Source organism: Cetorhinus maximus, chromosome 7 (genome assembly GCF_964194155.1).
Source record: "Cetorhinus maximus chromosome 7, sCetMax3.hap1.1, whole genome shotgun sequence".
In the NCBI taxonomy this organism is placed as follows: domain Eukaryota; kingdom Metazoa; phylum Chordata; class Chondrichthyes; order Lamniformes; family Cetorhinidae; genus Cetorhinus; species Cetorhinus maximus.
Window position 1 is genome coordinate 37,250,522 of NC_135885.1, and position 13,175 is coordinate 37,263,696.

Here is a 13,175-nt window from a genome sequence, read left to right on the forward strand (position 1 = left end):
ATTTGAACTCATAACCTCCGAGTATTAGCCTGGGCCTCTGGATTACCAGTCCAGTGATATCACCACTATGCCACCATCTATGATTGATATAATTTTACTTTCTTCAGTAATAAGTAATTTTAATCAAATACAGCAAATGACAAAATGTGTCTGCATAGTCTTAACCCTGTTCCCATTGACCATTGGCCCACAGTGCGAAATTGTCCTTAATCAGCACTAACAGCTAATTTCACTCAGAAAGATCACAAGGTTGCTGGAGTGGGAAATGCAAACATGTGTAAATAGAGATTCCACTACACTATGTAAACAATGCACAGAGGGAATAGCTTTAAATAATATTTAAGTAAAACACAACAACTTGCATCTATGTTGTATCTTTAATGAACAAAATATCCCACAGCACTTCTGTCAGGAAGATATAATAATTTTCATATTGTTATTGGAATTTATTGAAAAATAATGGTACCTGTGTCTGTGAATGTGTGAGAGACTTAATTGGATTAAAGGCAGCTGGTCTGAAGGGAAAAAAATAAAAATAGCTGGAAAAACTCAGCAGGTCTGACAGCATCTGTGGAGAGGAATACAGTTAACGTTTCGAGTCCGTATGACTCTTCATCAGAACTGAGGAAATATAGAAATGAGGTGAAATATAAGCTGGTTGAGGGTGGTGGGGCAGGTAGAGTTGGATAGAGGGCCAGTTATAGGTGGAGGCAAAGAAGACATTGCCAAAGATGTCATAGACAAAAGGACAAAGGGGTGTTGACAGTGGTGATATTAGCTTAGGAATGTGCTAATGGTGGCATTAAGGGTAGAAAGCAGGTCGAACAAGTAACAGATAGCCCTAGTGGGGTAGGGTGGGGGGAAGGGATCGAAATAGGCTAAAAGATGAAGATGAAACGATGGGTGGAAAGACATTTAAAAATAATGGAAATAGGTGGGAAAAGAAAATTATATTAAAAAAATATAAATTATTGGAAAAAGGGGGATCAGAAAGGGGGTGGGGATAGAGGAGAGAGTTCATGATCTGAGGTTGTTGAACTCAACGTTAAGTCCGGCAGGCTGTAAAGTGCCTATTCGGAAGATGAGGTGCTGTTCATGCAGTTTACGTTGAGCTTCACTGGAACATTGCAGCAGGCCAAGGATGGACATGTGGGTATGAGAGCAGGGTGGTGTGTTGAAATGGCAAGCGACAGGGAGGTCTGGGTGATGCTTGCGAACAGACCGAAGGTGTTCCACAAAGCGATCACTCAGTCTGCGTTTGGTCTCTCCAATGTAGAGGAGACAGCATTGGGAGCAGCGAATGCAGTAGTCGAAGTTGAGGGAAGTGCAAATGAAATACTGCTTCACTTGAAAGGAGTGTTTGGACCCTTGGACGGTGAGGGGAGGGAAGTAAAGGGGCAGGTGTTGCACCTTCTGCGGTTGATTGTGAAGGTGCCGTGGGATGTGGTTGAGGTGTAGGCGGTGATGGAGGAGTGGACCAGGGTGTCCCAGAGGGAACAATCCCTGCGGAATGCCGCCAGAGGGGGTGAAGGGAAGATGTGTTTGGTGGTGGCATCATGCTGGAGTTGGCGGAAATGGTGGAGGATGATCCTTTGAATGCGGAGGCTGGTGGGGTGATAAGTGAGGACAAGGGGGACCCTGTCATGGTTTTAGGAGGGAGAGGAGGGTGTGAGGGCAGATGCTTGGGAGATGGGCCGGACACGGTTGAGGGCCCTGTCAACCACCGTTTGTGGAAAACCTCGGTTAAGGAAGAAGGAAGACATGTCAGAGGAACTGTTTTGGAAAGTGGCATCATCAGAACAGAAGTGACGGAGGTGAAGGAACTGAGAGAACGAGATGGAGTCCTTACAGGAAACGGGGTGTGAGGAGCTGTAGTCGAGTTAGCTCTGGGAGTCAGTGGGCTTGTAATGAATATTGGTGGACAGTCTATCACCAGAAATTGAGGTCAAGAGAGGTCAAGGAAGGGAAGGGAAGTGTCAGTGATGGACCATGTGAAAATGATGGAGGGGTGGAAACTGGAAGCAAAATTAATAAAATTTTCCAGGTCCAGATGAGAGCATGAAGCGGCACCGAAGCAGTCATCAATGTACCGGAGAAAGAATTTTGGGAGGGGGCCTGAGTAGGACTGGAACAAGGAATGTTCCACATACCCCATAAAAAGACAGGCATAACTGGCCCATGCGGGTACCCATAGCCACACCTTTTATTTGGAGGAAGTGAGAGGAGTTTAAGGAGAAATTGTTCAGTGAGAGAACAAGTTCAGCCAGACGGAGGAGAGTAGTGGTGGATGGGGACTGTTTGGGCCTCTGTTCGAGGAAGAAGCGGAGAGCCCTCAGACCATCCTGGTGGGGGATGGAGGTGCAGAGGGATTGGACGTCCATGGTGAAGAAGAGGCGGTTGGGGCCAGGGAACTGGAAATTGTTGATATGATGTAGGGCGCCAGAGGAATCGCGGATGTAGTTGGGAAGAGACTGGACAAGGGGAGAGAGAATGGAGTCAAGATAGCAAGAAATGAGTTCCGTGGGGCAGGAGCAGGCTGACACGATCAGTCTGCTGGGAAAGTTCTGTTTGTGGATTTTGGGGAGGAGGTAGAAGTGGGCCATCCGAGGTTGGGAGACTATGAGGTTGGAAGCTGTGGAGGGAAGGTCTCCAGAGGAGATGAGGTCAGTGCCAGTCCTGGAAACAATGGCTTGATGTTCAATGGTGGGGTCATGGTCCAAGGGGAGGTAGGAGGAAGTGTCCGCGAGTTGACGCTCAGCCTCTGCAAGGTAGAGGTCAGTGTGCCAGACAACAACAGCACCACCCTTGTCAGCAGGTTTGATGACAAAGTCAGGGTTGGACCTGAGAGAACAGAGTGCAACAAGTTCAGAAAGAGACAGGTTAGAGTGGGTGAGAGGAGCAGAGAAATTGAGATGACTGATGTCACCGCTCGTGGATGAGGTTTCCTAAAAAACGCGAATGTCGCTTGGCCTTTTAGTCTGCCTGCCAACCTTAAGGTAGGACGGGCAGCGTTAACAATTACATCAATTACTTTCTTAATGGCCTTAATAGACTGTTTACATATCGGCGGGCGTGCAGCCGACACAGGATTGCGCGATGATGTTGGGGCGCACGTTCGACGTCATCACGCGTCCTTTTATGCAATGGCGTGTCGGGCCCGCCCCCGCACGCCGACTGAAAAATCCTGCCCAGTGTGTTTATTTTTCCTGAAGATTGTTGGTGAAACTTAGTGCTATGGGAGAGTTTTATTATCAGAAATATAGGACAGAATATTGTGCTCGTCGGGTAGGCGCTCGCCCGACCCGAACGAGCATAAAATGACGCATGATGATATCGGGCGTGCATCCTGATGTCACTGTGCACTCGTGAGGTATTTTGGTTGGTAGGCGTGTGCGGGAGTTAGCAGAGTGCCCGCTGACAATTAACAGGCCTATTAATGCCATTAAAGTTCGAATTAAATGAAATTTTTCGCTGCCTGTCCAACCTTAAGGTTGGCAAGAAGTCAAAAACGCCAAGCGCCCTTTGGATTTTTTGTGAAATCTCAACCACGGGTGGGATGAGGTTTTGATCAGTGATTTAAAACAAATTTAAAACAAAAATTCTTCAAACTAATCAAACAGCTCTGCGCCTCAGGAAGCTTTTACTGCGCACACCCGCACGCATGCTGAACTTCCACGCTTGCCCTCCTCCACACCCCACAAGGCAGCACTGAGTACTGCAGTGCGCGTTTCACACTGGCTGGCTGGTAATTGGCCAGCCAGTGTGAAATGATGGATGCGGCTGAATTACGGGCAGTGGTCTGATTCGTGGCCGCCCCCGCCGAGCCTGTCCGACAACCAGAAAATCCTGGCCATAAAGTCCAAAGACAATGAGAATTTGCATTCAAAAGGGAAAATATGTATAAAGGAGCGAAGGCTGTGTGTAAGAGTGGGCATTTTTAAGATCTAACAAGTGTGAAAAGCCTTCAGCATCTATGCCTCAAGCTGCTGTTTTCGAAGAATTGAAGTTAAGAAAACTCACTTTGAATTTGACTGGTTCAGGGTATCATGTGTCTTTTGGTCTTTTGCTTGGGTCTTTTAAAATCTATGTGTCTCACAGTTGGTTTAATGAAAGTGTAACTGGGAGTCAGATTAAGAAGGGGATTTAGAAATTATCATAGCAGTAATTTGTAGATCTATGTATGTGTTTAAAATCATTTCTCTTATTAATAAATGTTTAATCTAGTTTTGCAAAAACCTATTAGACTTGGCGGTCTTATTACTCCCCTTGTACCTGCTAAAAGTCTCTTTTCCTTCTCACCGTATCCTGAATATCTCTGGTCATCCATGGTTCTCTGGGCTTGTTACTCCTTCCTGTCACCCTAGAGGGAACATGTTGAGCCTGTACCCTCCCCATTTCCTTTTTGAACGCCCCCCAGTGCTCTTCTGTAGATTTCCCCACAAGTAGCTGTTCCCAGTCTACCTTGGCCAGATCTGTCCTATTTTACTAAAATCCACTCTCCCCAATCCAAAACATTTTTTTGCAACTTGTCTATTTCTTTGTCCATAACAAGCTTAAATTGTACCATGTTGTGGTCGCTATCACTAAAATGCTCCCCCACCACCACTTCAGCCACCTGTCCGGCTTCATTCCCTAGAATTAGGTCCAGCGCTGTGACATCCCTTGTTGGACCCTCTACATAGTGACCTAAAAAGTTCTGCTGTACACATTTCAAGAAATCCACTCCATCCAAGCCCTTAACACGATGTCTATCCCAATTAATATTGAGAAAGTTGAAATCACCTAATATAATTACCCTATTGTTATTGTTTTTACACACCTCCGCAAATTGTGCACATATTTGCTCCTCAATTTCCCGCTGATTATCTGGGGATCTATAATAAACACCTAACAATGTGGGTGCCCCTTTTTTATTCCTAAGCTCTACCCACAAAGTTTCATTCGATGCCTCCTCCAAGATATCATCTCTCCTTACTGAGGTAACTGACTCCTTAGCTAATAATACAATGCCTCCTCCTCTTTTACCCCCTCCCCTGTCTCGCCTGACGATTCTATATGCCGGAATGTTGAGCTGCCAATCCTGCCCCTCCCTCAACCATGTCTCTGTGATGGCTACTATATCACAATTCCACGTGTCAATCCTCACCCTTAACTCATCCGTTTTACCTGTAATATTCCTGGCATTAAAGTAGAGGCCATCCAGCCTTGCCTTACTCCCTTGAAACCTAATGCAGCTGTGCTCCCTCTGACTTGATTGTTTTACTGTATTATGATGTGTCCCTATTCTGCTAACATTCTGTGTCCCTTCCCCCTGCTGAATTAGTTTAAACTCCTCCCAACAGCACTAGCAAACCTGCCCACAAGGATGTTAGTCCCGCTCTGGTTCAGATGTAGACCGTCCCGCTTGTATAGGTCCCACCTTCGCCAGAAACGGTCCCAGTGATCCAGGAATCTAAAATCCTCCCTCCTGCACCAACTCTTAAGCCACGTAGTCATCTTTTTCCCTTTGGGATTTGAACAACGCAGCATTTACCATCGGCTGTGCCATAACATAGTTGGGGGATCGTCAGGGATACATTTAAAATGGTTTGATTAGTTTGGAGTTGGTGAATCTTGAGGTTACAAGCATGATTAGCACTTTGAATTCAGGAGCTGGTGTGAGGTTTTTTAAAGTGGTGAGACTGTAACATGGCTTTGGCAGTTGCTCAGATTTAAAAAAAAATTCATTCATGGGACGTGGGCTCACTGGTTGGGCCAGCATTTATTGCCCATCCCTAGTTGCCCTTGAGAAGGTGGATTGAAGGGAGTTGAAGTTATAACTTTGGCTGATTTACAAAAGGTAACTAAAGTTAAGTTAATGGAATTGTCGGATAAATTACAATTGGGGTTACCTGCCAGGGCAAAGAAAGCAGATATAATTGGAGGTATAGCATGGCATTTAATGTTGGAAGTGATATCTGACACTGGTTAGTCACAGCTGGAGGTAGTGAGCCTTCAGTTAGAAATGAAGAAGCTTGAATTGAACAAGCAAAGGAACTAAGAAAACTTGAATAGGAGGCAAATGAAAAGGAAAAAGAATTGGATATGAAAAAAACTGGAGCTAGAGGCAGCAGAAAAAGACAGGGCATTTCATGGGAGCAAGCAGAAAGGTAGGAGAAAGTTAGGAAGCTAGAACCGGAATGCCATGTAAGAGAGAAGGATAAAGAAAGAGAGGCAATGGAAAGAGAGAAGGAAAGAGAAAGGGCATACCAGCTTAAAAGGCTGGAATTTAAAATAGAGATCACAGATTCTGAGAAAAGTTCTGATGAGTAAAAAATCTTTAACTTAAAACCCAGTGGGGAGATGTTTAAATTTGTACAAGCTCTTTCAAAGTTTGAGGAATGAGATGTGAAAGCACACTTTGGGCAGCATTTTCCCCCCCATTGGGGGGCTGTGCGGGAGCAGGCGCGAGCGGACAGGTTGCCGATCGGCGCCTCTGGTCAGAAGTGCGCCGCCATTTTACTTGGGCAGATCAATTAAGGCCCGCCCAGCGTGATATCCACCTGGAAGTGCTGTGCACTCCCTGTACAGGTTGGGTGGGGGGGAGAGGTGGATTCCGTGAGCAGGTCTGTGCGCTCTTTCACGCATACGCGCGGAAGAGCGCAGAGATCTCCCTGAGGCAAAGTGCTGCCTTGGGGAGATCGGTTGAAGTTTTAAAAATTTATTAAAGGTAAAAAAAAATTTTCCTGACATGACCCCTCATGTGACACTGTCACATGAGCTGGGACATGCCCATTACTTTCACTTAAAAAGTTTCAGAATATTTTAAATCCCTCATGAAACCTCATCCTGTCTGTGGATGAGGTTTCATGCTTTTTCGGAAGGCCACCTGGGCTCTTCGCCTCAGGTCCATTAATCAGTTTAATTACTTTTTTAATGGCCTTAATAGGCCGTTGACAGATCGGCAGGAGCGCAACCAACTCGGCTGCACGCCCGCCGAACTGAAAATCTAAATGACGCGGGATGACGTCGGGACACACAGCTGACATAACCCCGCATCATTTTACACATTGGTGAGCGGGCCCCGCCCCTGCTCGCTGACCGGAAAATGCTGCCCTTTATTTCATTTGAGAAGATAGCTAAATAGATTAAATGCCCACAGGAAAAATGGGCATTATTGTTACAATACAGGTGGGTAGAGCACATGAGGTTTATGCTTCATTGTCAGAAGAAATGTCGGTGAACTATGATGTGGTAAAAATGGCTATTTTGAGTGCATATGAGCTGGTTCCTGAGGTATATAGGCAGAAATTTAGGAATATGAGAAAACAACCTGGGTAAACTTATACTGAGCTTGAAAGAGTAAAACAAAGTAATTTTGACCGGTGGATATGGGTATTAAAGATAGAAACAATGTATGTAGCTCTTAGAGAGGTAATTCTTTTGGAAGAATTTAAAGATTCAATTCATTTGGTAATGAGAACTCATGTGTAGGAACAGAGAATTGAAACGGTAAGACAAGCAGTTAGCTAGTTCATAGAGCTAAACCATTTTTTCATCACCCTTTTAAATCAGAAAAGGATAGAAAGTGGGGAAGGTGAAAGGAAGGTGGGTAGTCAGGGAAGAGGAGTAGATAGAAATTCGCAGGAAGTTTTTTCTCAGGATAAAAAGGAAGGTGCTGAGGGTAGAAATGACATTTGAAAATTGAAGTGTTTTCATTGTAATAAAGTTGGATATACAAAATTTGTGTGCTGGAAATTGCAGGGAAAATCTGTTGGAATTATAGGGGTGCAGAAAAGTACTGTAAGTAAAAGTACTGTGGGTTCTGAGGTTCAGGCACAGGATTAAACAGTGGTTTGTGTGCAGGTAAAACAGGGAGAATCAGTGATAGGTAAAGAAGTGGGAATGTGTTCACAATTCACCCAAGAGAATTCTGAGGAGCAGGTTGCAGAAATGTTTAAAGATTTTGTGTGTGAAGGGTAAGTCCATATGTACACAGTGGAGTGGGTAAAAACGTTAAAATTTTAAGAGACACAGGGGCTAGTCAATCCTTCATGTTGTGGGATACTGACAATTGTTGTTCAGAGGAAGCATTGCAGGAACAGGTGATAATAAGTGGGGTTCATGGAGATGCTAAACCTATTCTGTTGTGGATGGTAAATTTAAAGAGTAAGTGAAAAACAGGTGAGGTGATTGTTGGAGTAGTGGAAAAATTGCCCATTGCAGGGGTTCAATTTATTCTGGTTAACGATATAGCTGGATCACAAATGTGGGTGATGTCTTTGGTAGTTGAGCAGCCTGTAGAAGTGTTTTCAACAGAAGTTTTGCAGAGAGAGCATCCTGGATTGTTTCCAGATTGTGTGATAATGAGATCACAGGCTCATAGGTTGAAACAAGAAGAACAGGAAGTTCAAAGGCAAGGAGAAGGTGTGGAAATCCAATTAGCTGACGCTGTGTTTAATAAGGTTGTTCAGGAAGAAAGGCTAGAGGACAATTCAGCTGAACTGTTTAACTCAAGGAAGTTAGTGGAGTTACAGAAAAAGGATTTGCAAATGAAACATTTATTTCAGACAGCTTACTCAGGAACAGAGGCAAAATGTACTCCAGAATGTTATTACCTTAAGGGTAATATTTTAATGAGAAAATGGAGGCCCTATCATGCTTCAGAAAATTAAAGCTGGAGGGAGGTGCATCAGATTGTACTACCATTTGGATATAGATGCTTGCCCAATGTCATCACGCGTCATTTTAAGCTTGTTTGGGTCGGGCGCGCACCTGCCTAACCAGCGCAACATTCTGCCCCATGTGTCTTACTGTTGCCTTAATGTAAGTGTAACTGGGAGTCAGATTAAGTAGGGGATTTAGAAGTTATCATAGCAATTTGTAGATCTATGTATGTGTTTAAAGTCATTTCTCTTATTAATAAATGTTTAATCTAGTTTTGTAAAAACCTATAAGACTTGGGGGTCTTATTACTACTGAGTTCAAGGCATGCATCTCGAAATTTATACAAATTGCAAAATAGGGTGTGGCAGCTGTTTCAAGTTTCCCTTTGGGATTTGAACAACTCAGCATTTACCATCGGCTGTGCAATAACAACTTCATAGGTCCATAATGAGGCAAAAATGGATGCCGAGCCAGAAAAATTAATAATAGAAAATGTGTTTAGTCAAAGAGGTGGATTTCAAGGGGGAGCCTAAAGAAAGAGAGGGAAGTGGAGAGGCAAAGAGATTTAGGGAAGGAATTTCAAAAGGTGGAACTTTTATGGGTGAAGGCAAGTTCACCAGTGTTGGATTGAAGAGAATAGGGTGTTGCGAGAGTTCAAGGAATGGAGAGTTCCAGATGGTGAGGACGGGGGGGAAGTTGGAGGGTAAAGGAGAATGCAGAGTTAGGGAACAACAAAACCAAGAAGGGGTTTATACACAAGGATGGGAATTTTAAATTGGAAGATTCGAGGGACTGGAGTCAATGCAGGTCAATAAGAAAAAGGAATTTTGAATGAGTTTATGGAGGGTTGGGAATGGGCTTCCAGCAGGGAAAACATTGGGGTAGTTCAGCCTGCAGATGACAAGGACATGGATGAATTTGCAGCTGCAGATGGGCTGAAGCAGGGCAAAGTTGCATGATGTTGTGGAGGTGGAAGTAAGCAGTCATTGTGCAGGAGAGGTGCCAGAAGAGTAGCTCAATGATAAAAAATACCTCAGAAATGTCAAAGTGAAACTCCAATGTCTTCCCTGGCAATTCTTTTGAAGCATTTTTCCACATTCGATGCATATCTACTTGAGACGGGTCGCTGTGTTGACAAGATGGCAAGACCAGGCTTGCAGATCGATAGACTACTAGCTTAAGAATGTTTAGGGCCTCCTTCCAGTGAGCACTCTGTAAAGATAAAGCTAACATCAATTATTTTCAAATATTTGTGATTAACTAAAGATGAACACCCAGGTCTGTAACCCAAACTGGTAGAAAAATTGACAGCTTATCCATTTTAATTTATTGTTCACATATCAAGCTGTGGTATGGATTTTTTTCCCAGCATTTTTCTCAATTTGTGTCCCCTTTGCCAATGGAGGTCTAAAAGCATCTATCTAAAACAGACAGGAGCTTCATTATGATGAGCAAAAGTGAGTGGGAAGGGAACCATGCTATTTGCTGGCCCATATGTGGTGATGCTTAGCAAGAATGAGGCCTTGGGGAGACCTGCAGGTGGATGGCATGTAAAAAGCCCAAAGACTTTAAAAACAAGCTTTTCTAGTAGTTCCTTTTTTAAATCTCAGCTTCCACTAAGGCTTTCATGAGCTTTGCAACAGTTATGATTTATGTAGCTCCCAAGAGAAACTGCGCAAGCTTGCAGTTAAAATACTTAGGATTATTTACTTGTCATAATGGTTGGGCAGCCAACTTGCCTGCCCAAAGCCATGAGATTCTCATTGACAGATGCAGATCAGGGTCCAATGGCATCACTGGAATCCATCTACTATATTAATGCTGGTCTGAATGAGGAACTGCTGGGGCTTTCCTGTCAGGCAAATTAAAAAAAAGGATCCAAGACGAAAAGCGGAACTTTCCTTTTCAAGACCAGGAGGAGCAAGAGTATTGTACTCCTCTGGCCCGCAGGAAGAATGTTTGGGCCTCTCCAGGCCCATACTTCTCTCCTGCCAGACCCTCTCTGAATCTCCTATCCCACATGCTGGTAGGCAGCCATGGGATACACCAATTTCCAGAGGCCAGCAGGATAACCGCCCAAGTGCAGAAGCACAAAGGAAGAAGACATCAATCAAGTGTTATCACTGCTTTTCTGTTGCTACTCATCCTTCTTCCTCAGGAAGCAGATGTTGTAGCCCTTTCTTATTTTCCTTTTGCACTGATGCTTACTCATTATCAGTCAACTGCTACTTGTTGCAATGTTCTATGACATGGGGAGTACTGTTGCCATTTTGGTTGCCTAAAAACTGCTTGAGCATGACAAAATTCTGTTTGATCAGTAACCTGGTCAAGGCATGGGATTAATTTTATATTACCTCAATCTTAGTGCATAGTTTGAAAAATCATCATGCCTAGTTGCTAGCCATTGAGTCTTCAAATCCTTTTAAGAGCTATGAAAAGTTAGACTGCCACTAAATGATGAACTACTTGTGGGGAAGTGGACATCAACGTACACAATTCTACGCTGATAATCAGCTAGTATCTGCATATTAAGAAAGTGAATTTTGATTTATGTACCCAAAAGGCAATACTAAACAGTGCCTCCATAGCAATATAGATACAGTCAAATATTTTTGAATACTAGGACACTCTGCAAGTTGACTTTGAATTCTGGCAGGCATTTAAACTTAAAAAAAACAATTTTCTACCACAATTGATGACAGAGCCTATTTTTTTTTAAGCGTACTTTATTTTTTAATCTCTTCTGCATGAACACCTGCATGACTGGTTCAGCCAAATGGCCTGTTTCTGCACTGTATATTATATGTCATCCCATGACACTGCTGGGCCCAAATACATGGGAATGCTTGACAATGAATTTCCTTCCTTAGTTTGGGATAATCACTGTAAATGGTGCAGGTATCTACCTAAAGTATGTAAATATTCCTGTTCTAGAAAATGGATCAGGATTTGCAAATACTTGGTGGGTAGAAGTCCCACCCCGTCGAGGATTTGCTGCCATTGTGACAAGGAGGAAATTCAAGCCCAATAGCTTTAATTCAGTTTAGTGACAAGGTTCATTATTGAATAATTTATTGTAACCAATTGAAAACAGCATAAAATCCACATTAACAGCCACTGATAAACCCTTAATTGTTAAGCAGTGGTATTAAAGTGACAACAGATTGTGCTAATAAAACTTTTATACTGCATGAAAAACCTACAATACTGATTTCAGTAACTGACTTGAGTAGAAACAGCAAAGCAAAAACCATAACTGTTTGTTGGTCAATAATTTACCTGAATAAATTTTTCAATGATTTTCAGGACTTCCATGTTAAGTTGCTTCACAGGTATAGATGATAAATCTGCATGGCTTAGAAGGCTGTGAATGATCTGCAGTAATGACTGTTGCATGCTGGGAAGACCTTTATCCAACAGCTGTTAGGTCAAAGGTGTATTCATTAGCTCATTTCAAAGTTGATTTAAACTTCATGCCATTAAGCCAAGAGATGAACGTAAATGAATGCTGAAATGTGCTAAAACTGAATGATTACATGGATATAAACATTAAATCTACTTACATTACTTCTTTATATTTTGCTGAATAAAATCAAAACACTTTTTGAGCACTCACTTGAGTAAATTTGGATTTAGCGGTCCACAATGCAGATTCTCAAAAACTAAACCTGCACTCTGAATTCTGGGCTGGATTTTCACCTGCTCGGGATGACTTGGGAGCCCTTTAAAATTGGCGGATGGGTCCCGATTACTGGGTTCCTGACTCCATTTCCGGGGTTTCCGATTTTCAGAAGTGTCTTTTAAGGGTGCGGGCTGGTTTGGTTTGCAAGCCCGAACCCTCCATTCCAGACCTGGCAGGTTCCATTGCGGTGATAGGCATATCCTGGTCCTCCGCAATTTTCATGGAGTTGGGCCAACTTTTCAAAGAGTCATGGTTTTGGCACCTCAGAGGTGTTGTGAACCTAGTCTCATGAGTTAACCTTTCAAAAGGCAAGTTTAAAAGTTCCTCCTCATGCTCCCATGTCAAGGTATGCCACCCACCCAGTCCCTATGGTTCCTCATGCCCCCCACCCAGCCCCTATGGCCCCTCCATGCCCCCATCCACCCCCTATGGCCCCCACGTCAAGGTATGCTCCTCAAACAACCCCTATGGTCCCTCATGCCTTCCATGCCAAGGTATGTCCCCCAAACAACCCCTATGACCCCTTATGCCTCTTTATCTTGTATAAATAAACATTGTGAAATTGACAGCATAGATCAGAGAGAGGGGAGAGAGAGAGAGAGAGAGAGAGAGAGATTTGTCAATCAAGCAATGTTTTCCCTGCGACTTAGACACTCCAGCAAGGAAATGGAGTTCTGGGCTCTCAACCAAGCCTCATTATGTATTCTTGGTTGAGAGTCCAGACATCCATCAGTGTATTAAAACACCTGAGCCCCAGGGAAAACTTTGTTTGATTGGCAACTCTGGCTCTCTGATCTATGCTGTGAGATTTCAAGTGCTTGCAGTTTTTTTAATTCTTTCATGGGAT

General features: G+C 43.5%; 1 protein-coding gene across 6 annotated transcripts in view; it reads right to left on the minus strand.

Annotated features, from left to right (window-relative positions):
* The window catches only part of LOC144682720 (protein furry homolog), a 520,809-nt gene that overhangs the window by 79,846 nt on the left and 427,788 nt on the right, over window positions 1-13,175 (minus strand). For all 6 annotated transcript variants that reach the window (XR_013577095.1, XM_078545350.1, XM_078545351.1 and 3 more), the window contains exons 47-48: window positions 11,926-12,066; window positions 9,679-9,858 (exon numbers count right to left, since the gene is read on the minus strand). Coding sequence is in view for 5 of the 6 variants with exons in the window: in XM_078545350.1 (XP_078401476.1) it covers window positions 9,679-9,858; window positions 11,926-12,066 (321 nt within the window). In the remaining variant the exon portion in view is untranslated. The remainder of the gene's footprint in view (window positions 1-9,678; window positions 9,859-11,925; window positions 12,067-13,175) is intronic.